The 25,331-nt window shown below is 56.8% G+C and overlaps 1 protein-coding gene across 6 annotated transcripts; it reads right to left on the bottom strand.

Annotated features, from left to right (window-relative positions):
* On the bottom strand, positions 1 to 24,399 carry ALDOA (aldolase, fructose-bisphosphate A). Of its 6 annotated transcripts, none has more exons than XM_066570198.1 (10): positions 24,375 to 24,399; positions 21,295 to 21,498; positions 18,013 to 18,140; positions 15,747 to 15,958; positions 14,008 to 14,062; positions 11,783 to 11,943; positions 8,442 to 8,525; positions 6,951 to 7,125; positions 4,208 to 4,407; positions 1 to 2,321 (listed from the first exon to the last, which is right to left on the bottom strand). In XM_066570198.1, the coding sequence occupies exons 3-10, from the start codon at positions 18,122 to 18,124 to the stop codon at positions 2,226 to 2,228; spliced, it is 1,095 nt and encodes a 364-aa protein (XP_066426295.1). In that variant the 5' UTR covers positions 18,125 to 18,140; positions 21,295 to 21,498; positions 24,375 to 24,399; the 3' UTR covers positions 1 to 2,225. The 6 variants fall into 6 exon arrangements, with proteins under 6 accessions (XP_066426295.1, XP_066426297.1, XP_066426296.1 ...); XM_066570200.1 differs by lacking the exon at positions 24,375 to 24,399 and adding an exon at positions 24,133 to 24,289; XM_066570199.1 differs by lacking the exon at positions 24,375 to 24,399 and adding an exon at positions 23,227 to 24,289.
* Positions 24,400 to 25,331: the final 932 nt, after the last annotated feature.

The raw sequence follows: 25,331 nt of genomic DNA on the forward strand, positions 1-25,331 counted from the left end.
TTTTGGGTTCATCCGAGACCTTTATTGGTGTGGGCAGGGACAGAGGGGACACAGAGTGACCACAGAGTGACCAGAGAGTGACCACAGAGTGACCACAGGGTGACCAATGAGTGACCAGAGAGTGACCACAGAGTGACCAATGAGTGACCAATGAGTGACCAATGAGTGACCACTGAGTGACCACTGAGTGACCACAGGGTGACCACAGAGTGACCACAGAGTGACCACAGAGTGACCACAGAGTGACCAGAGAGTGACCACAGAGTGACCAATGAGTGACCAATGAGTGACCAATGAGTGACCACAGAGTGACCAATGAGTGACCATGAGTGACCACTGAGTGACCACTGAGTGACCACAGAGTGACCACTGAGTGACCATGAGTGACCACAGAGTGACCAATGAGTGACCATGAGTGACCAATGAGTGACCACTGAGTGACCACAGAGTGACCACTGAGTGACCATGAGTGACCACAGAGTGACCAGAGAGTGACCACAGAGTGACCAATGAGTGACCACAGAGTGACCCTGAGTGACCACAGAGTGACCAATGAGTGACCACAGAGTGACCACAGAGTGACCACAGAGTGACCACAGAGTGACCAATGAGTGACCACAGAGTGACCAGAGAGTGACCACAGAGTGACCAATGAGTGACCACAGAGTGACCCTGAGTGACCACAGAGTGACCAGAGAGTGGTCAGTGGTCAGCAGGTGTCCATGGGTGTCCATGGGTGTCCATGGGTGTCCATGGGTGGTCACTGGATGGTCAGTGGTGTCCGTGCATGGTCAGTGGGCGTGGTTTCAATGGGCGTGGTCTCAGTGGGCGTGGTCTCAGTGAGTGTGGTCTCAGTGGGCGTGGTCTCAGTGGGTGTGGTTTCAGTGGGCGTGGTCTCAGTGGGTGTGGTTGGAGGGGGTGGTCAGTGGTGTCCATCAGTGTCCATGGTGGTCAGTGATGGTCAGTGATGGTCAGTGATGGTCAGTGGTGTCCATGGGTGTCCATGGGTGTCCATGATGGTCAGTGATGTCCATCAGTGTCCATCGATGTCCATGGGTGTCCATGGGTGTCCACTGGTGTCCATGGATGGTCAGTGATGTCCATCAGTGTCCATGGGTGTCCATTGGTGTCCATTGGTGTCCATCGGTGTCCATGGATGGTCACTGATGGTCAGTGGTGTCCATGCATGGTCAGTGATGGTCAGTGATGGTCAGTGGTGTCCATGGCTGGTCAGTGATGGTCAGTGATGGTCAGTGATGGTCAGTGATGGTCAGTGATGTCCATGGCTGGTCAGTGATGGTCAGTGATGGTCAGTGATGGTCAGTGATGTCCATGGCTGGTCAGTGATGGTCAGTGATGGTCAGTGATGGTCAGTGGTGTCCATGGCTGGTCAGTGATGGTCACTGATGGTCAGTGATGGTCAGTGATGGTCAGTGATGGTCAGTGATGGTCAGTGATGGTCAGTGGTGTCCATGGCTGGTCAGTGATGGTCACTGATGGTCAGTGGTGTCCATGCATGGTCAGTGATGGTCAGTGATGGTCAGTGATGGTCAGTGATGTCCATGGATGGTCAGTGATGTCCATCGGTGTCCATGGGTGTCCATGGATGGTCAGTGGAGGCCATGGATGGTCACTGATGGTCAGTGGTGTCCATGGCTGGTCAGTGATGGTCAGTGATGGTCAGTGATGGTCAGTGATGGTCAGTGATGTCCATGGCTGGTCAGTGATGGTCAGTGATGGTCAGTGATGGTCAGTGGTGTCCATGGCTGGTCAGTGATGGTCAGTGATGGTCAGTGATGGTCAGTGGTGTCCATTGGTGTCCATGGCTGGTCAGTGATGGTCAGTGATGGTCAGTGATGGTCAGTGGTGTCCATGGCTGGTCAGTGATGGTCAGTGATGGTCAGTGATGGTCAGTGATGGTCAGTGATGTCCATGGCTGGTCAGTGATGGTCAGTGATGGTCAGTGATGGTCAGTGGTGTCCATGGCTGGTCAGTGATGGTCAGTGATGGTCAGTGATGGTCAGTGATGGTCAGTGATGGTCAGTGGTGTCCATGGCTGGTCAGTGATGGTCAGTGATGGTCAGTGATGGTCAGTGGTGTCCATCGGTGTCCATGGGTGATCAGTGGGCGTGGTTTCGATGGGCGTGGTTTCAGTGGGCGTGGTTTAAGTGAGTGTGGTTTCAGTGGGCGTGGTCTCGGCGGGCGCGGTCTCGGTGGGCGTGGCCTCAGTAGGCGTGGTTGGACACGAACAGGGACTCGCTGGCCGCCGCCCCCGCGGTGCCACTGGGGGTGTACTTACCCTGGCACGCCAGGGAGTTGGCCTGGGGACACCACAGGGGACATCAGGGGACAACAGGGGACATCGGGGACATCAGGGGACAACAGGGGACATTGGGGACATTGGGGACATCGGGGACATTGGGGGGTGTTGGGGACATTGGGGGGTGTTGGGGACATTGGGGACATTGGGGACATCAGGGGGTGTTGGGGACATTGGGGACATTGGGGACATCAGGGACATTGGGGGGTGTTGGGGACATTGGGGACATTGGGGACATTGGGGACATTGGGGACATTGGGGACATCAGGGACATTGGGGGGTGTTGGGGACATTGGGGACATTGGGGACACCACAGGGGACATCAGGGGGCGTTGGGGACATCAGGGGACATCAGGGGGTGTTGGGGACATTGGGGGGTGTTGGGGACCTCGGGGACATTGGGAACATTGGGGACATCGGGGACATTGGGGGGTGTTGGGGACATTCGGGGGTGCTGGGGACATTGGGGACATTGGGGACATTGGGGACATTGGGGGGTATTGGGGACATCAGGGGGCGTTGGGGACATCGGGGACATTGGGGACATCAGGGGTGTTGGGGACACTGAGGGTGTTGGGGACGTTGAGGACACTCAGGGACATTGGGGACATTGGGGACGTTGAGGACACTGGGGACATTGGGGACATTTGGGGGACACTGAGGGTGTTGGGGACATTGGGGACACTGGGGACGTTGAGGACACTGGGGACATTGGGGACATTGGGGACATTTGGGGGACACTGAGGGTGTTGGGGACGTTGGGGACACTCAGGGACATTGGGGACACTCAGGGACATTGGGGACACTGGGGACATTGGGGACACTGAGGACATTTGGGGACATCAGGGGGTGTTGGGGACATTGAGGACATTTGGGGGACACTGAGGGTGTTGGGGACGTTGGGGACACTCAGGGACATTGGGGACACTCAGGGACATTGGGGACACTGGGGACACTGGGGACACTGGGGACATTGGGGACATTGCCGGCGCTGCTGTCCCCAAGGTCCCCGGTGACCTCCTGGGCCTCCCTGTCCCTGTCCCTGTGTCCCCACGAGGTGTCACCCCCCAAACGTCCTCCTGCCCACCCCCCCACCATTCCCCCCCGAGCCCCAATGTCCCCGAGGTGTCCCCGAGGTGTCCCCGAGGTGTCCCCAGGGTGTCCCCAAGGTCCTCAAGACCCCAAACGTCCCTGAACTGTCCCCACCTCACCCTCCGAACCCACCCCAGATGTGGCTCCTCTGCTCCCACCTCCCCATGGTCAACCCAATCCAACCAACGCCCCCAAATCCCCAAGGTGTCCCCAAGTCCCTGAGGTGTCCCCAAGGCGTCCCCAACATCCTGAAGACCCCAAATGTCCCCAAACGTCCCCACCTCAGATGTGGCTCCCACCTCCCCACGGTTGACCCAACTCGAGGAACGCCCAACGCCCTCAACATCCCCAAGTCCCCTCAATGTCCCCGAGGTGTCCCCAAGGTGTCCCCGAGGTGTCCCCAATGTCCCCAAGGTGTCCCCAAGGTGTCCCCAATGTCCTCAAGACCCCAAACATCCCCACCTCACCCTCTGAACCCACCTCAGATGTGGCTCCTCTGCTCCCACCTCCCCATGGTCAACCCAATCCAACCAACGCCCCCAAATCCCCACGACCCCAATGGGTGTCCCCGAGTCGTCCCCAGAGTGTCCCCAAGGTGTCCCCAACATCCTCAAGACCCCAAACGTCCCTGAACTGTCCCCACCTCACCCTCCGAACCCACCTCAGATGTGGCTCCCACCTCCCCATGCTTGAGCCACCCCAACCAACGCCCGACGTCCCCAAATCCCCACGACCCCAGTGGTGTCCCCGAGGTGTCCCCGAGGTGTCCCCGAGGTGTCCCCAGGTGCCACCTACCAGGGCTCTCTTGACGTACTCCTCCTGGGCCGCCTTGGTGTTGTCCTTCTTGCCACCCCAGGCCTTGAGGGCCGAGGCCTGGAGGGCGCGGCCGTAGGAGAAGGTCAGGGCCCAGGGCCGGGGCAGGGGACAGCGATTGATGGCGTTGAGGTTGATGGAGGCCTCCTCCTCGCTCTGACCCCCCGACAGGAACGTGATCCCTGAGGGGACACCGAGGGGACATTGGGGACATCAGCCTGGGGACAGTGACACGGCCCAGAGACAGCTCAGGGACATTGGGGACATTGGGGACATTGGGGACAGCGATTGATGGCGTTGAGGTTGATGGAGGCTCCTCCTCGCTCTGACCCCCCGACAGGAACGTGATCCCTGAGGGGACACCGAGGGGACATTGGGGACATCAGCCTGGGGACAGTGACACGGCCCAGACATGGCTCAGGGACATTGGGGACATTGGGGACAGCGATTGGTGGCATTGAGTTCAGGGAGGCTCCTCCTCGCTCTGACCCCCCGACAGGAACGTGATCCCTGAGGGGACATTGGGGACATTGGGGACATTGAGGTGACACCATGGGAACGTTGGGATAGAGCAGGAATGGCTCAGGGACAGCTCAGGGACATTGGGGACATTGGGGACAGCGATTGATGGCGTTGAGGTTGATGGAGGCTCCTCCTCGCTCTGACCCCCCGACAGGAACGTGATCCCTGAGGGGACACCGAGGGGACATTGGGGACATCAGCCTGGGGACAGTGACACGGCCCAGAGACAGCTCAGGGACATTGGGGACATTGGGGACATTGGGGACAGCGATTGATGGCGTTGAGGTTGATGGAGGCTCCTCCTTGCTCTGACCCCCCGACAGGAACGTGATCCCTGAGGGGACATCGAGGGGACATTGGGGACATTGAGGTGACACCATGGGAACGTTGGGATAGAGCAGGAATGGCTCAGGGACAGCTCAGGGACATTGGGGACATTGGGGACATTGGGGACATTGGGGACATTGGGGACATTGGGGACAGCGATTGGTGGCGTTGAGGTTGATGGAGGCCTCCTCCTCGCTCTGACCCCCCAACAGGAACATCGAGGGGACATTGGGGACATTGAGGTGACACCATGGGAACGTTGGGATAGAGCAGGAATGGCTCAGGGACATTGGGGACATTGGGGACATTGGGGACAGCGATTGGTGGCATTGAGTTCAGGGAGGCTCCTCCTCGCTCTGACCCCCCGACAGGAACGTGATCCCTGAGGGGACATTGGGGACATTGGGGACATCAGCCTGGGGACAGTGACACGGCCCAGACACGGCTCAGGGACATTGGGGACATTGGGGACATTGGGGACAGCGATTGATGGCGTTGAGGTTGATGGAGGCTCCTCCTCGCTCTGACCCCTGACAGGAACGTGATCCCTGAGGGGACACCGAGGGGACATTGAGGTGACACCATGGGAACGTTGGGATAGAGCAGGAATGGCACAGAAACATCACAAGGACATTGGGGACATTGGGGACATTGGGGACATTGAGGACATTGAGGTGACACCATGGGAATGTTGGGATAGAGCACGAATGGCACAGGGACAGCTCAGGGACATTGGGGACATTGGGGACATTGAGGTGACACCACGGGAATGTTGGGATAGAGCAGGAATGGCTCAGGGACAGCTCAGGGACATTGGGGACATTGGGGACATTGAGGTGACACCATGGGAATGTTGGGATAGAGCAGGAATGGCACAGGGACAGCTCAGGGACATTGGGGACATTGGGGACATTGAGGTGACACCATGGGAATGTTGGGATAGAGCAGGAATGGCACAGGGACAGCTCAGGGACATTGGGGACATTGGGGACATTGAGGTGACACCATGGGAACGTTGGGATAGAGCAGGGATGGCACAGGGACAGCTCAGGGACATCTCAGGGACATTGGGGACATTGAGGTGACACCATGGGAACGTTGGGATAGAGCAGGGATGGCTCAGGGACAGCTCAGGGACATTGGGGACATTGGGGACATTGGGGACATGTGGTGGTCACTGAGGGACAGTGACGGCTCCTCCTCGCGCTGAGCCCTGGGGACACCACGGGGACACTGAGTGACAAAGTGACACCATCCAGGGACACACACAGGTGACACACACAGGTGACAATGGTGACAATGGTGACACACACAGGTGACACACACACAGGTGACAATGGTGACAATGGTGACACACAGGTGACACTGACCTGGCACGGCGGGTGGCACCGTCCTGCGCAGCGCTGTCACCGTTGCCATGGCACACACAGTGACACACACAGTGACACACACAGGTGACAATGGTGACACACAGGTGACACTGACCTGGCACGGCGGGTGGCACCGTCCTGCGCAGCGCTGTCACCGTTGCCATGGCACACACAGGTGACACACACAGGTGACACACACAGGTGACAATGGTGACACACAGGTGACACTGACCTGGCACGGCGGGTGGCACCGTCCTGCGCAGCGCTGTCACCGTTGCCATGGCACACACAGTGACACACACAGTGACACACACAGGTGACACACACAGGTGACAATGGTGACAATGGTGACACACAGGTGACACTGACCTGGCACGGCGGGTGGCACCGTCCTGCGCAGCGCTGTCACCGTGGCCATGGCACACACAGGTGACACACACAGTGACACACACAGTGACACACACAGGTGACAATGGTGACAATGGTGACACACAGGTGACACTGACCTGGCACGGCGGGTGGCACCGTCCTGCGCAGCGCTGTCACCGTTGCCATGGCGATCTCCTCGGGGCTGTACTTGGTGGCACAGGCGTGTCCGGCTGTCACCATGTTGGGCTTCAGCAGCGTCCCCTCCAGGTACACGTGGTGGTCACTGAGCGCCTTGTACACGGCTGCCAGGACCTGGGGACACATTGGGGACATCATTGGGGACATCAATGGGGACATTGGGGACACTGAGCACCTTGTACACGGCTGCCAGGACCTGGGGACATCAATGGGGACATCATTGGGGACATCAATGGGGACACCAATGGGGACATTGGGGTCATTGAGCGCCTTGTACACGGCTGCCAGGACCTGGGGACATCAATGGGGACATTGGGGACATCAATGGGGACATTGAGGGCCTTGTACACGGCTGCCAGGACCTGGGGACATCAATGGGGACATTGGGGACATCAATGGGGACATTGAGGGCCTTGTACACGGCTGCCAGGACCTGGGGACATCAATGGGGACATTGGGGACATCAATGGGGACATTGGGGACACTGAGCGCCTTGTACACGGCTGCCAGGACCTGGGGACACATTGGGGACACATTGGGGACATCAATGGGGACATTGGGGACATCATTGGGGTCACTGAGCGCCTTGTACACGGCTGCCAGGACCTGGGGACACCAATGGGGACATCAATGGGGACACCTTGGGGACATTGGGGACATGTTGGGGACATTGGGGTCACTGAGCGCCTTGTACACGGCTGCCAGGACCTGGGGACACATTGGGGACATTGGGGACACGTTGGGGACATTGGGGACATCATTGGGGACATTGGGGACACCTTGGGGACATCAATGGGGACATTGGGGACACCTTGGGGACATTGGAATCACTGAGCGCCTTGTACACGGCTGCCAGGACCTGGGGACATCATTGGGGACATTGGGGACATTGGGGACATCAATGGGGACATTGGGGTCATTGAGCGCCTTGTACACGGCTGCCAGGACCTGTGGACAGTGGGGACATCATTGGGGACACATTGGGGACATTGGGGACACTGAGCGCCTTGTACACCGCGGCCAGGACCTGGGGACACCATTGGGGACACATTGGGGACATCAATGGGGACATTGAGAGCCTTGTACACGGCTGCCAGGACCTGGGGACACCAATGGGGACATTGGGGACATCACTGGGGACAGTCCAGGGACATTGGGGACACACCAGGTGCCACCACCTCCTGTCCAGGTGCCACCTGGAGGTGTCACCCTGTCCCACCAAACCCCGTGGGACACCTGGAGGTGACACCGGGACAGGTTGGGGACACCTGGAGGGGACTCAAACCCCCTCAGATGCCACCAAACCCCACCCAGATGCCACCAAACCCCCTCAGATGCCACCTCCTGGTGTCACCGGGTGCAGCGAGGGCTCAGGACCCCCCCCCCGGGGACACTTTGGGGACATTTGGGGACACGGGGGTGGCTCTGACCTTCTCGGTGACGTACTGGCACGTCTTGAGGTCGTGGTCACCGTCCGGGAGGATCTCGGGCTCCACGATGGGGACGATGCCGTTCTGGGGACATTGGGGACAACAGGGACATGTCAGACATGGGGGACACTGGGGACATTGGGGGACATTGGGGACAATGGGGACAGTGGGGACACATCAGACATGGGGGACATTGGGGACATGGGGGGACATGGGGGACAATGGGGACAGGTCAGACATGGGGGACACTGGGGACAATGGGGACAATGGGGACATGTCAGACATGGGGGACATTGGGGACATTGGGGACATTGGGGGACAATGGGGACACGTCAGACATGGGGGACAATGGGGACAATGGGGACATTGGGGACATGTCAGACATTGGGGACAGTGGGGACACGTCAGACATTGGGGACATTGGGGACATGGGGGACAATGGGGACATGTCAGACATGGGGGACATTGGGGACATTGGGGACATTGGGGGACAATGGGGACACGTCAGACATGGGGGACAATGGGGACAATGGGGACATTGGGGACATGTCAGACATTGGGGACAGTGGGGACACGTCAGACATTGGGGACATTGGGGACATGGGGGACAATGGGGACACGTCAGACATGGGGACATGGGGGACAATGGGGACATTGGGGACATGTCAGACATGGGGGACATGTCAGACATGGGGGACATTGGGGACATGTCAGACATGGGGGACATGTCAGACATGGGGGACATTGGGGACATGTCAGACATGGGGGACATGTCAGACATGGGGGACATTGGGGACAATGGGGACATGGGGGACACGTCAGACATGGGGGACATTGGGGACATGTCAGACACGTCAGACATTGGGGACAATGGGGACAATGGGGACACGTCAGACATGGGGGACAATGGAGACATTGGGGACATTGGGGACACGTCAGACATGGGGACATGGGGGACATGGGGGACAATGGGGACACGTCAGACATTGGGGACATGGGGGACAATGGGGACATGTCAGACATGGGGGACATTGGGGACAATGGGGACACGTCAGACATGGGGGACACTGGGGACATTGGGGGACATTGGGGACACGTCAGACATGGGGGACAATGGGGACAACGGGGACAATGGGGACACGTCAGACATGGGGGACATTGGGGACATGGGGACATTGGGGACAATGGGGACAACAGGGACACATCAGACATGGGGGACACTGGGGACATGGGGACATTGGGGACAATGGGGACAATGGGGACAACGGGGACATTGGGGACATTGGGGACAACAGGGACATGTCAGACATGGGGGACATTGGGGACAATGGGGACATTGGGGACACGTCAGACATGGGGACATTGGGGACAACAGGGACATGTCAGACATGGGGGACAATGGGGGACATTGGGGACAATGGGGACATGGGGGACACTGGGGACATGGGGACATTGGGGACAATGGGGACACGTCAGACATGGGGACATGGGGGACAATGGGGACATTGGGGACACGGGGAGGGGACAAGGTGGGGACAGCAGGAGGGGAGCCAAGGGCGCTCAGGTGCCACCAAACCCCCTCTAAGTGTCACCAAACCCCCTCCAGGTGGACCAAACCCAGCCTAGATGCCACCAAACCTGGTCTAGATGCCATCAAACCCGCTCCAGATGTCACCAAACCCCTTCCAGATGCCACCAAACCACCATTAAGTGCCACCAAACCCCCCCAGATGCCACCAAACCCCCTCCAGATGGACTAAACCCAGCCTAGATGCCACCAAACCTTCTCCAAGTGCCACCAAAGCCTCTCTAGGTGCCACCAAATCCCATCCAGGTGCCACCAAACCCTGTCCAGGTGCCACAGTACCCAATCTAGATGCCACCAAACCCGGTCTAGATGTCATCAAACCCCCTCCAGATGCCACCAAACCTGGTCTAGATCCATTAAAACCTCTCCAGATGCCACCAAACCATCCTTAACTGCCACCAAAACCCCTCCAGATGCCCCCAAACCCCTCCAGGTGGACTAAACCCAGCCTAGATGCCACCAAACCTTCTGCATGCTCTAATAAACCCCCTCCAGGTGCCCCCAAACCCCCTCCAGGTGCCACCAAACCTTCTCCAAGTGCCACCAAACCATCCTTAATGGCCACCAAACCCCTCCAGGTGGACCAAACCCAGCCTAGATGCCACCAAACCCGGCCTAGATGCCATCAAACCCCCTCCAGATGTCACCAAAGCCTCTGCAAGTGACACCAAACCCCTTCCAGATGCCCCCAAACCCTCACCAGATGGACTAAACCCAGGCTTAGTGCCACCAAACCTGGTCTAGATGCCACCAAACCTGGTCTAGATGCCATCAACCCCCTCCAGATGGACTAAACCCAGCCTAAATGCCACCAAACCCCTTCCAGATGCCCCCAAACCTTCTGCATGTTCTAACAAACCCCCTTCAGATGCCACCAAACCCCCCCAGATGTCCCCAAACCCCCTCCAGATGGACTAAACCCAGCCTAGATGCCACCAAACCCGCTGCAAGTGACACCAAACCTGCTCCAGATGTCACCAAACCCTCTGCAAGTGCCACCAAACCACCATTAAGTGTCACTAAAACCCCCTCCAGGTGCCACCAAACCCTCTCCAGCTGCCCCCAAACCCTCTCTAGATCCATTAAAACCTCTCTAGATGCCACCAAACCATCCTTACCTGCCACCAAAGTCCTTCCAAGTGCCACCAAAGCCCCTCTAGATGGAACAAACCCAGCCTAGATGCCACCAAACCTTCTCCAAGTGCCACCAAACCCTCTCTAGATCCATTAAAACCTCTCTAGATGCCACCAAACCCCCTCCAGATGTCCCCAAACCCCCTCCAGATGCCACCAAACCTTCTCCAAGTGCCACCAAAACCCCTCCAAGTGACACCAAACCCTCTGCAAGTGACACCAAACCCTCTACAGCTGTCACCAAACCCGGTCTAGATCCCACTAAACCTCCCCCAATGCCACCAAACCCCCTCCAGATGGACTAAACCCAGCCTAGATGTCCCCAAACCCCCTTTAGATGCCACCAAACCCTCTCCAGATTGACTAAACCCAGCCTAGATGTCCCCAAACCCCCTCCAGATGGACCAAACCCAGCCTAGATGTCCCCAAACCCCCTCCAGATGCCCCCAAACCCCCTCCAGATGCCACCAAACCCCCTCCAGATGGACCAAACCCAGCCTAGATGTCCCCAAACCCCCTCTAGATGCCACCAAACCCCCACCCAGCCACCACCCTTGGATGGCGCCATCCCCAGCCCGGGTTGGGGACGCCTGCGGGACACTCGGGGACGGTTGGGGACCTGCTGGCAGATGCTGGCGTAGCGCGCCAGGACGTTGGCGTTCTCCATGACGGCGAGGCGCGTGGGCGTGTGCGGCGTGATCTTCAGCACGCAGCGCCACTTGGCAAAGTCAGCGCCGTCCTTCTTGTACTGGGCACAGCGCTCCATGAGGCCGTCCAGCCCTGGGGACAGCACGGGGACATTGGGGACACTGGGGACATTGGGGGCAATGGGGACGTTGGGGACATTGGGGACACTGGGGACATTGGGGACGTTGGGGATGTTTGGGACATTGGGGACACTGAGGATGTTGCAGTCATGGAGGTGCTGGGGACACTGGGGGCAATGGGGACACTGGGGGCAATTGGGGGAATGGAGACACTGGGGACAACGGGGACATTGGGGACATTGTGGTCATGGAGGACCTGGTGAGTGTTGGGGACACTGGGGACATTGGGGGCAATTGGGGGAATGGAGACATTGGGGACATTGGGGACATTGGGGATGTTGGGGTCAATGGGGTCAATGGGGACACTGAGGACGTTGGGGACACTGGAGGTGCTGGGGACACTGGGGGACATTGGGGACACTGGGGACATTGGGGATGTTGGGGTCAATGGGGTCAATGGGGACACTGAGGACGTTGGGGACACTGGAGGTGCTGGGGACACTGGGGGACACTGGGGACACTGGGGACATTGGGGATGCTGGGGGCAATGGGGACATTTGGGTCAATGGGGTCAATGGGGACATTGGGGACACTTGGCAAAGTCAGCGCCGTCCTTCTTGTACTGGGCACAGCGCTCCATGAGCCCGTCCAGCCCTGGGGACAGCACGGGGACATTGGGGACACTGGGGGCAATGGGGACATTGGGGTCAATGGGGTCAATGGGGACACTGAGGACGTTGCAGTCATGGAGGTGCTGGGGACATTGTGGGCAATGGAGACATTGGGGGCAATGGGGACATTGTGGTCATGGAGGACCTGGTGAGTGTTGGGGACACTGGGGACGCTGGGGACATTGGGGGCAATGGGGACATTGGGGACATTATGGTCATGGAGGACCTGGAGAGTGTTGGGGACACTGGGGACACTGAGGACGTTGCAGTCATGGAGGTGCTGGGGACACTGGGGACAACGGGGACATTGGGGACATTATGGTCATGAAGGACCTGGTGAGTGTTGGGGACACTGGGGACATTGGGGACATTGGGGATGTTGGGGTCAATGGGGTCAATGGGGACGTTGAGGACGTTGCGGTCATGGAGGACCTGGAGAGTGTTGGGGACATTGGGGGCAATGGGGACAATGGGGACACTGGGGGACACTGGGGGACATTGGGGATACTGGGGACAATGGGGACAATGGGGACACTGGGGACATTGTGGTCATGCAGGACCTGGAGAGTTTTGGGGACATTGGAGGTGCTGGGGACACTGGGGACATTGGGGACGTTGGGGACGTTGGGGACACTGGGGACACTGGGGATGATTGGGACATTGGGGATGTTTGGGGCAATGGGGACAACTGAGGATGTTTGGGACACTGAGGATGTTTGGGACACTGGGGACGTTGGAGACATTGGGGACACTGGGGACGTTGGGGACATTGAGGAGGTTGTGGTCATGGAAGACCTGGAGAGTGTTGAGGACACTGAGGACCTCGGGGGACATGGGGGACATTGGGGACACTGGACACTGTGGGGACACTGGGGGCAATGGGGACATTGGGACATCAGGGCACATTGGGGACATTGGGGACATTGGGGGGACAGGGGACACAGGGCACTGAGGGAGCTCCAAGAGCCTGTCCAGCCCTGGGGACACTGGGGACATTGGGGACACTGGGGACACTGGGGACATGGAGGACCTGGTGAGTGTTGGGGACATTGGGGACATTGGGGACACTGGGGACATTGTGGTCATGGAGGACCTGGTGAGTGTTGGGGACATTGGGGACATTGGGGACATGGAGCATTGCAGGGGCTCCATGAGGCCACTGAGTCCTGGGGACATCAGGGGACATTGGGGACATCAGGGGACACTGCGGACCCTGTGGTGGCACGGGCTGGGCTGGGCTGGGAGGGTGACACAGGGATGGGGACACCGTGGTGGCATCGGGGACACCATGGTGACAGGGATGGGGACAGAGCGGTGGCCTTGGGGACAGGGCTGTGACAGGGACAGGGACACGGTGGTGGCCTTGGGGACACCGTGGTGGCCTTGGGGACGTTGCTGTCACTCACCCTGGGTCGTGGTCTCGCCGTTGGTGCCAGCCAGGGGCACCACGCCCTTGTCCACCTGGGGGACAGTGACACCGTCACGGGGACACCGGGGACACCTGCAGGGCCCCAAGGTGTCCCCGATGTCCCCGAAGTGTCCCCGATGTCCCCACGTCACTCCCTAAAGCCACCTCAGATGTGCTTGGCTTGGACCCACCATGGCCATGGTCAACCCAACTCAAGGAACGTCCAACACCGCCAATGTCCCCAAGGTGTCCCCAAGGTGTCCCCAAGGTGTCCCCATTATCTCCAAGGTGTCCCCAATGCCCTAAAGACCCCAAATGTCCCTGAACTGTCCCCACCTCACCCTCTGAACCCACCTCAGATGTGGCTCCCACCTCTCCATGGTCAACCCAACTCAAGGAACTCCCAATGTCCCCAAATCCCTGAGACCCCAAGGTTGTCCCCAAGGTGTCCCCAAGGTGTCCCCAATGCCCTCAAGACCCCAAATGTCCCCGAACTGTCCCCACCTCACCCTCTGAACCCACCTCAGATGTGGCTCCCACCTCCCCACGTTCAACCCAACTCAAGGAACACCCAATGTCCCCAAGACCCCTCAAGGTCCCCAAATCTCCAAAGTGTCCCCAAGGTGTCCCCATTATCTCCAAGGTGTCCCCAATGCCCTCAAGACCCCAAATGTCCCCACCTCACCCTCTGAACTCATCCTGGCCTGGTCTCACCACGGCCATGGTCAACCCAACTCAAGGAACACCCGACACCCCTCAATGTCCCTGACATCCCCGATGTCCCCAAGGTGTCGCCAAGGTGTCCCCAATGCCCTAAAGACCCCAAATGTCCCTGAACTGTCCCCACCTCACCCTCTGAACCCACCTCAGATGTGGCTCCTCTGCTCCCACCTCTCCATGGTCGACCCAACTCAAGGAACGCCCAACACCCCCAATGTCCCCAAGGTGTCCCCAAGGTGTCCCCAAGGTGTCCCCAATGCCCTCAAGACCCCAAATGTCCCTCAACTGTCCCCACCTCACCCTCTGAACCCACCTCAGATTTGGCTCCCACCTCTCCATGGTCGACCCAACTCAAGGAACACCCAACACCCCCAAATCCCTGAGACCCCAGCGACATCCCCAGTGATGTCCCCAAGGTGTCCCCAAGGTGTTTCCATTATCTCCAAGGTGTCCCCAATGCCCTCAAGACCTCAAACGTCCCTGAACTGTCCCCACCTCACCCTCTGAACCCACCTCAGATGTGGCTCCCACCTCTCCATGGTCGACCCAACTCAAGGAACACCCAACACCCCCAAATCCCTGAGTCCCCAAGGTGTCCCCAAGGTGTCCCCAAGGTGTCCCCAATGCCCTCAAGACCCCAAACATCCCCACCTCACCCTCTGAACCCACCTCAGATGTGGCTCCTCTGCTCCCACCTCCCCATGGTCAACTGAACTCAAGGAACGCCCAACACCCTCAAATCCCCGAGACCAGACCCCAGCGACATCCCCAAGGTTGTCCCCAAGGTGTCCCCAAGGTGTCCCCATTATCTCCAAGGTGTCCCCAATGCCCTCAAGACCCCAAAGTTCCCACCTCACCCTCTGAACCCACCTCAGATGTGGCTCCCACCTCTCCATGGTCGACCCAACTCAAGGAACGCCCAACACCCCAAACCCCCGAGACCCCAGCGACGTCCCCGTGGTTGTCCCCAAGGTGTCCCCGTGGTTGTCCCCGCGGCTGTCCCCGCGGTTGTCCCACCTTGATGCCCACCAGGGCGCCCTTGTCCCGGATGACCTGCGGGAAGGGGCGCCCGTCGTCGGCTTTCTGGTACATGGTCTCGTGGAACAGGATGACGCCGCCGATGCACGGCTCCACGCGCTTGTCGGCCGTGAACAGCAGCTGCCGGTACCAGCGCCGGTTCTCCTCCGTGTTCTCGGCGCCCACCGAGCTCAGCCGCTTGGCGATGCTGCCTGAAGGGGGCAGAGACCAGTAGAAACCAGTTAGAACCAGTTAGAACCAGTATGGACCAGTTAGAACCAGTATAAACCAGTATGGACCCCTATGAACCAGTATAAACCAGTCCGGCTCAGCTGCTTGGCGATGGTGCCTAAAGGGAGCACGGACCAGTTAGAACCAGTATGGACCAGTCAGAAGCAGTATGGACCAGTATGGACCAGTTAGAACCAGTAGGAACCAGTATGGATCAGTATGGACCAGTAAGAACCAGTACGGACCAATTAGAACCACTAATGTCCCCTATGGACCAGTATGGACCAGTGTAAACCAGCATGGCTCACACACTTGGCGATGCTGCCTGAGGGAGGAGAGACCAGTATAAACCAGTATGGACCAGTCAGAACCAGTATAAACCACTATGGACCCCTATGAACCAGTATGGACTGGTATGGACCAGCATGGCTCAGCCACTTGGCAATGCTGCCTAATGGGAGCATGGACCAGTCAGGACCAGTATGGACCAGTCAGGACCAGTATGGATGAGTATGGGCCACTATAAACCAGTATGAACCAGTATGAACCAGTATGAACCAGTATAAATCAGTACGGTCCAATTAGAACCACTAATGTCCCCTATGAACCAGTACGGACCAGTATAAACCAGTCTGGTTCAGGCTGCTTGGCAATGGTGCCTGTGGGGGCATGGACCAGTTAGAACCACTTAGAACCAGTATAAACCAGTATGGACCAGTTAGAACCAGTATGGATGAGTATGGGCCACTATAAACCAGTTAAAACCAGTATGGACCAGTATGGACCCCTATGAACCAGTATAAACCAGTATGGCTCAGCTGCTTGGCAATGCTGCCTGAGGGGGGCATGGACTGGTTAGAACCAGTATAAACCAGTATGGACCAGTTAGAACCAGTACGGACCAGTTAGAACCAGTATGGACCACTATGGATCCCTATGAACCAGTATAAACCAGTATGGCTCAGCTGCTTGGCAATGCTGCCTGAGGGGGGCATGGACCGGTTAGAACCAGTATAAACCAGTATGGACCAGTTAGAACCAGTACGGACCATATGGACCCCCATGAACCAGTATAAACCAGTCTGGCTCAGCTGCTTGGCAATGCTGCCTGTGGGGGCATGGACCGGTTAGAACCAGTACAAACCGGTTAGAACCAGTATAAACCAGTCTGTTCCAGCCCATTCCCAGCCCATTGCCAGTATAACCCAGTGTGTCCCAGCCCATTCCCAGTATAACCCAGTATAACCCAGTGTGTCCCAGTCCATTCCCAGTATAAACCAGTATAACCCAGTGTGTCCCAGCCCATTCCCAGTATAAACCAGTATAAACCAGTCGGTACCAGTGGACTCATCGGCAGCCAGGATGCCCTTGCCGGGTGCCACGATGCGCTGGGCGATGGCCCCAGTGTGTCCCAGTCCATCCCAGTATAACCCAGTATAACCCAGTATAACCCAGTGTGTCCCAGCCCATTCCCAGTATAAACCAGTATAAACCAGTCGGTACCAGTGGACTCATCGGCAGCCAGGATGCCCTTGCCGGGTGCCACGATGCGCTGGGCGATGGCCCCAGTGTGTCCCAGTCCATCCCAGTATAACCCAGTATAACCCAGTATAACCCAGTGTGTTCCAGCGTGTCCCAGCCCATTCCCAGTATAAACCAGTATAAACCAGTCGGTACCAGTGGACTCATCGGCAGCCAGGATGCCCTTGCCGGGTGCCACGATGCGCTGGGCGATGGCCCCAGTGTGTCCCAGTCCATCCCAGTATAACCCAGTATAACCCAGTATAACCCAGTGTGTTCCAGCGTGTCCCAGCCCATTCCCAGTATAAACCAGTATAAACCAGTATAAACCAGTCGGTACCAGTGGACTCATCGGCAGCCAGGATGCCCTTGCCGGGTGCCACGATGCGCTGGGCGATGGCCCCAGTGTGTCCCAGTCCATCCCAGTATAATCCAGTATAACCCAGTATAACCCAGTGTGTCCCAGCCCATTCCCAGTATAAACCAGTATAAACCAGTATAAACCAGTCGGTACCAGTGGACTCATCGGCAGCCAGGATGCCCTTGCCGGGTGCCACGATGCGCTGGGCGATGGCCGCCAGCTCCTTCTTCTGCTCGGGGGTGAGGGCGGGCACGGGAGGGGACATCCTGACACGGCTGGCACTGAGGGGACAACGGTGACGTCACCGGGGGTGGCAGTGACGTCATCGGGGCTGGGGGAGGGGCAGGGACACGGCCACAAACGGGGGGGGGGGAGGGGGGGGTCCCCAGAAAGGGAGGGAGGGAACTGGGGGGACTGGGAGGGACTGGGACAGACTGGGACAGACTGGGAGAGACTGAGGGGCACTGGGAGGGAACTGGGGGGACTGGGAGGGACTGGGAGCACTCGGAGGGCACTGGGAGCACTGGGGGGGAACTGGGGGCACTGGGAGGGACTGGGAGCACTGGGAGGGACTGGGGGCACTGGGAGGGCACTGGGAGAACTGGGGGCACTGGGAGAACTGGGAAGTGACTGGGAGGGCACTGGGAGGGGACTGAGAGCACTGGGGGCACTGGGAGCACTGGGAGTGAACTGGGAGCATTGGGGGCACTGGGAGCACTGGGAGCACTGGGAGTGAACTGGGAGCATTGGGGGCACTGGGAGCACTGGGAGCACTGGGAGTGAACTGGGAGCACTGGGAGGGCACTGGGAGAGCACTGGGAGCACTGGGGGCACTGGGAGGGCACTGGGGGCACTGGGAGGGGACTGGGAGCACTGGGGGGGAACTGGGGGCACTGGGAGGGACTGGGAGTGAACTGGGAGGGACTGGGAGGGCACTGGGAGCACTGGGAGGGCACTGGGAGCACTGGGAGGGGACTGGGAGCACTGGGAGAACTGGGGGCACTGGGGGCACTGGGAGGGCACTGGGAGCACTGGGAGAGCACTGGGAGCACTGGGGGCACTGGGAGGGCACTGGGAGAGCACTGGGAGAGCACTGGGAGTGAACTGGGAGCACTGGGAGGGCACTGGGAGGGACTGGGAGGGCACTGGGAGCACTGGGAGGGACTGGGAGAGCACTGGGAGGGACTGGGAGGGCACTGGGAGGGACTGGGGGCACTGGGAGTGAACTGGGAATTAACTGGGAGGGACTGGGAGTGAACTGGGAGGGACTGGGAACAGATCGAGGGTGACTGGGAGTGACTGGTAAAGGTCAGAGGGCACTGGGAGGACACTGGGAGGGCACTGGGAGGACACTGGGAGGACACTGGGAGGACACTGGGAGGACACTGGGGGCACTGGGAGTGAACTGGGAGTGAACTGGGAGTGAACTGGGAGGGACTGGGAGGGACTGGGAAGGACTGGGAACAGATCGAGGGTGACTGGGAGTGACTGGGAAAGGTCAGAGGGCACTGGGAAGGGACTGGGGGCACTGGGAGTGAACTGGGAGGGACTGGGAGGGCACTGGGAGCACTGGGAGCACTGGGAGGGCACTGGGAGGGCACTGGGAGGGCACTGGGAGCACTGGGAGGGCACTGGGAGGGACTGGGGGCACTGGGAGGGCACTGGGAGCACTGGGAGGGCACTGGGAGGGACTGGTAAAGGTCAGAGAGCACTGGGGGCACTGGGAGCACTGGGAGGGCACTGGGAGGGCACTGGGAGGGCACTGGGAAGGGACTGGGGACACTGGGAGTGAACTGGGAGGGACTGGGAGGGCACTGGGGGGGAAGAACCCCGGGATTTGGAGGGGAAAACCCCAAGATTTTTAGGGAAAACCCCAAAATTTTGAAGGGAAAATCCCCAAGATTTTGAGGGAAAATCCCCAAGATTTTGAGAGGAAAACCCCAAAATTTTGAGGTAAAATCCTGAGGATTTTGAGGGGAAAACCCCAAAAATTAGAGGGAAAATCCCCAAGACTTTGAGGGGGAAATCCCAAGATTTTGAGGAGAAAACCCCAAGATTTTGGGAGAAAAACCCCAAGAGTTGGAGGGGAAACCTCCAGGATTTTGAGGTAAAACCCCCAAATTTTTGAGGGAAAATCCCCAGGATTTGGAGAGGAAAACCCCAAAATTTTGAAGGGAAAATCCAAAAATTTTGAAGGGAAAATCCCAAAATTTTGAAGGGAAAATCCCAAAATTTTGAGGGAAAATCCCCAAGACTTTGAGGGGGAAATCCCAAGATTTTGAGTAGAAAACCCCAAGATTTTGGGAGAAAAACCCCAAGATTTGGAGGGGAAACCCCCAGGATTTTGAGGAGAAAACCCCAAAATTTTGAAGGGAAAATCCCAAGATTTTGAGGGGGAAATCCCAAGATTTTGAGGAGAAAACCCCAAGATTTTGAGGAGAAAACCCCAAAATTTTGAGGGAAAACCCCCAGGGTTTTGAGGAGAAAACCCCAAAATTTTGAGGTAAAATCCCCAGGATTTGGAGGTAAAACCCCAAGGATTTTAAGGAGAAAACCCCAAGTTTTGTAGGGGAAAACTCCAAAGTTTTAGGAGAAATCCCCAAGATTTTTAGGGGAAAAAACATCCCAGGATTTGAAAGGGAAAAACTCCAGAATTTGAAGGGGAAAGCCCCAAAACTTTTAGGGGAAAAACCCCAAACTTTTTAGGGGAAAACCTCAAGATTTTGAGGAGAAAACCCCAAGATTTTGAGGAGAAAACCCCAAGATTTTGAGGGGAAAACCCCCCAGGATTTGGAGAGGAAAATCCCAAGATTTTGAGAGGAAAACCCTCGAATTTTGAGGAAAAACCCAAAATTAAGGGGAAAAACCCCAAACTTTTTAGGGGAAAACCGCAGGATTTTGAAGGGAAAAATCCCAAGATCTGAAAGGGAAAACCCCAAGACTTTGAGGGGCAGACCCCAAGATTTTGAGGGAAAATCCCCAGGATTTTGAGGTAAAACCACCAAAATTTTGAAGGAAAATCCCTGAAATTTTGAGGGGAAAACCCCCAGGATTTTGAGGTAAAACCACCAAAATTTTGAAGGGAAATCCCCGAAATTTTGAGGGGAAAAGCCCCAGGATTTTAAGGGTAAAACCCCAAAATTTTGAGGTGAAAACCCCAACAGTTTTAGGGAAAACCCTCAAGATTTTGATGGGAAATCCCAAAGATTTTGAAGGGAAATCCCAAAAATCTTGGGGGAAAAGCCTCAAATTTCGAGAATTTTGAGGTGAGAACCACAACATTTAAACCCAAAACCCCAAGATTTGAAGAGGGAACCGCCAGGATTTTGAAGGGAAATCCCCGAAATTTGGAGGTGAAACCTGCACAGATTTATGGGACAAGAAAACCCCAAAGTGGAGAAAAAAGCCCGGGATGTTCTCAGGGGGGGCACCCACCGAGTGTCCGGAGAGGTTCGGGAGTGTCCGGAGAGGTTCGGGAGTGTCCGGAAGTGTCCGGAGAGGTTCGGGAGTGTCCGGAGAGGTTCGGGAGTGTCCGGAGGTGTCCGGAGAGGTTCGGGAGTGTCCGGAGAGGTTCGGGAGTGTCCGGAGGTGTCCGGAGAGGTTCGGGAGTGTCCGGAGAGGTTCGGGAGTGTCCGGGAGCTGCGGGAGCCGATCCGGGAATGGCCGAGGGAGCCCCGAAGCCGGGAAGGGCCCCGGGGCAGCCCCGCCCCCGCCAAGGGCGTTTCAAGGGGAGGAGGAGGAGGAGGAGGAGGAGGAAGGAGGAGAAACGGGGAAAGCACCGGGGAGGGGCCGCTCCCCCCTCCCGCCCCGCCGCCGGGGGAACCCCAAATCCGCGTTTGGAAACCCCAAATCCGCCTGTGGAGCCCCAAATCCGCCTGTGGAACCCCAAATCCGAACTTTGGAACCCCAAATCCGCGTTTGGAAACCCCAAATCCGCCTGTGGAGCCCCAAATCCGCCTGTGGAACCCCAAATCCGAACTTTGGAACCCCAAATCCGAACTTTGGAATCATCAAATCCGCCTGTGGAACCCCAAATCCGAACTTTGGAACCCCAAATCCGCCTGTGGAGCCCCAAATCCGCCTGTGGAACCCCAAATCCGCCTGTGGAGCCCCAAATCCGAACTTTGGAACCCCAAATCCGCCTGTGGAACCCCAAATCCGAACTTTGGAATCATCAAATCCACCTGTGGAGCCCCAAATCCGAAATTTGGAACCCCAAATCTGCATCTGGAATCATCAAATCCGCACTTTGCACCCCAAATCCACCTTTGGAACCCCAAATCCGCCTGTGGAGCCCCAAATCCGAAATTTGGAACCCCAAATCTGCATCTGGAATCATCAAATCCGCACTTTGCACCCCAAATCCACCTTTGGAACCCCAAATCCGCCTGTGAAGCCCCAAATCCGCCTGTGGAACCCCAAATCCGCCTGTGGAGCCCCAAATCCGAACTTTGGAACCCCAAATCTGCATCTGGAATCATCAAATCCGCCCTTTGCACCCCAAATCCACCTTTGGAATCATCAAATCCGCCCGTGGAGCCCCAAATCCGCCTGTGGAGCCCCAAATCCGCCCTTTGGAATCATCAAATCCGCACTTTGCACCCCAAATCCGCCCTTTGGAACCCATAAATTCGGCTTTTGCGTCTCAATTTCTGCCTTTTGAACGCCACATTTGAGTTTTCACTCCCAAATTCAACTTTTGCACCCTGAAATCTGCCTTTTGAGCACCCCCAAATTCGACTTTTGCACCCCAAATTCGACTTTTTTCACCCCAAAATCCACCTTCAGAACCCCCAAATTCGACTTTTTCGCCCACAAATCTGCATTTTTACCCCCAAAATCTGCAGTTTCCACCTCAGAATTTCCTCCCGCACCACTAAATTTGGGCTTTTTTTACCCCAAAATCCACCCCAGAGCCCAAAATTTGCACTTTTCACCTCAAAATCTGCACTTTTTACCTCAAAATCGCCACTTTTTACCTCAGGATTTCCTCCCAAACCGCAAAATTTGCCTTTTTCACCCCAAAATCTCCTTTTTTACCTCAAAACCAGCACTTTTTCCCTCAAAATCTCCCTTTTTTACCTCACGATTTCCTCTCCCACCACAAAATCTGCCCCGGTTCCCAAAATCTGCACTTTTCACCTCAAAATCTGCACTTTTTACCTCAAAATCTGCACTTTTTTCCTTCAGGATTGCCCTCCGCCCCCAAAATCTGCTATTTCCACTCCAAAATCTTCATTTTTACCTCAAAATCTGCTTTTTTATCTCAATATCTCCACTTTTTACCTCACGATTTCCTCACCCACCACAAAATCTGCCCCAGCTCCCAAACCCTGCACTTTTCACCTTAAAATCTGCACTTTTTACCTCAAAATCTGCACTTTTTAAACTTCAGGATTTCCTCCAGATCCCCAAAATCTGCCTTTTTCACCCCAAAATCTCCTTTTTTACCTCAAAATCTACACTTTTCCCCTCAAAATCTCCCTTTTTTACCTCACGATTTCCTCTCCCACCACAAAATCTGCCCCGGTTCCCAAAATCTGCACTTTTCACCTCAAAATCTGCACTTTTTACCTCAAAATCTGCACTTTTTTCCTTCAGGATTGCCCTCCGCCCCCAAAATCTGCTATTTCCACTCCAAAATCTTCATTTTTACCTCAAAATCTGCTTTTTTATCTCAATATCTCCACTTTTTACCTCACGATTTCCTCACCCACCACAAAATCTGCCCCAGCTCCCAAACCCTGCACTTTTCACCTTAAAATCTGCACTTTTTACCTCAAAATCTGCACTTTTTAAACTTCAGGATTTCCTCCAGATCCCCAAAATCTGCCTTTTTCACCCCAAAATCTCCTTTTTTACCTCAAAATCTACACTTTTCCCCTCAAAATCTCCCTTTTTTACCTCACGATTTCCTCTCCCACCACAAAATCTGCCCCGGTTCCCAAAATCTGCACTTTTCACCTCAAAATCTGCACTTTTTACCTCAAAATCTGCACTTTTTTCCTTCAGGATTGCCCTCCGCCCCCAAAATCTGCTATTTCCACTCCAAAATCTTCATTTTTACCTCAAAATCTGCTTTTTTATCTCAATATCTCCACTTTTTACCTCACGATTTCCTCACCCACCACAAAATCTGCCCCAGCTCCCAAAATCTGCACTTTTCACCTCAAAATCACCACTTTTAAAACTTCAGGATTTCCTCCCGCACTCCAAAATCTGCCTTTTTCACCCCAAAATCCGCCTTTTTCACCCCAAAATCCACTTTTTTACCTCAAACCCGGCACTTTTCCCCTCAAAACCTGCGCGTTTTTTCCTCACGACTTCCTCCAACCGCCCAAAACGTTTCCCCGGACGCCCAAAATTCGCCTTTTTCCCCTCAAATTCCGCCTTTTCACCCCAAATTCCGCCTTTTCCACCCCAAATTCAGCCCCTTTTCCCTCACAGCTCCACGCCCTGCCCCGAATTCTCCCTTTTTCACCCCAAAATTCGGCCCCGCCCCCCCCCGACCCCACCTGGGCTCTGCAGCGGCGCTCGCGGGGCGTGGGCGGAGCTTAAAGTGGTGACGTCACCGCGCGCCCGCCCCGAGTGGGCGGAGCCTTAAAAGGGCAACGCCGCGAGCTGAGTCACGGTGGGGCCCACCGGGGGTTTTGGGGTCCCGGGGGGGATTTTGGGGGGTCCCGAGGGGATTTTGGGGTTCCCGAGCGAATTTTGGGTTTTTTAGGGGTGGCGGTGCGAATTTTAGGGTGCCTCAGGTGTTTTGGGGTTCAGGGGGGGTCGTTTTGGGGGTACGGGGGGGGAAGATTTTGGGGGTTCGTGGTCAATTTGGGGGCGTCACTTTTGGGGTTCGGGGACTCCATTTTGTGGTTTTGGGGGGATTTTGGGGTTTCTGCGGGGATTTTGGGACAATTCCGGGGGATTTTGGGGTCCTGAGGGGATTTCGGGGTCCCAGAGGGGATTTTGGGGTCCGGGCAGGATTTGGGGTCAATCCCGGGGGATTTTGGGGTCCCAGAGGGGATTTGGGGTCAATCCCGGGGGATTTTGGGGTCCTGAGGGGATTTTGGGGTCAATCCCGGGGGATTTTGGGGTCCTGAGGGGATTTGGGGACAATCCCGGGGGATTTTGGGGTCCCTGAGGGGATTTTGGGGTCAATCCCGGGGGATTTTGGGGTCCTGAGGGGATTTGGGGACAATCCCGGGGGATTTTGGGGTCCTGAGGGGATTTTGGGGTCCCTGAGGGGATTTAGGAACAATTCCGGGGGATTTTGGGGTCCGGGCAGGATTTGGGGTCAATCCCGGGGGATTTTGGGGTCCTAGAGGGGATTTTGGGGTCCGGGCAGGATTTGGGGACAATCCCGGGGGATTTTGGGGTCCTGAGGGGATTTGGGGACAATCCCGGGGGATTTTGGGGTCCTGAGGGGATTTTGGGGTCCCAGAGGAGATTTTGGGGTCCCTGAGGGGATTTTGGGGACA

Source organism: Molothrus aeneus, unplaced genomic scaffold (assembly GCF_037042795.1).
Source record: "Molothrus aeneus isolate 106 unplaced genomic scaffold, BPBGC_Maene_1.0 scaffold_271, whole genome shotgun sequence".
Taxonomy (NCBI): domain Eukaryota; kingdom Metazoa; phylum Chordata; class Aves; order Passeriformes; family Icteridae; genus Molothrus; species Molothrus aeneus.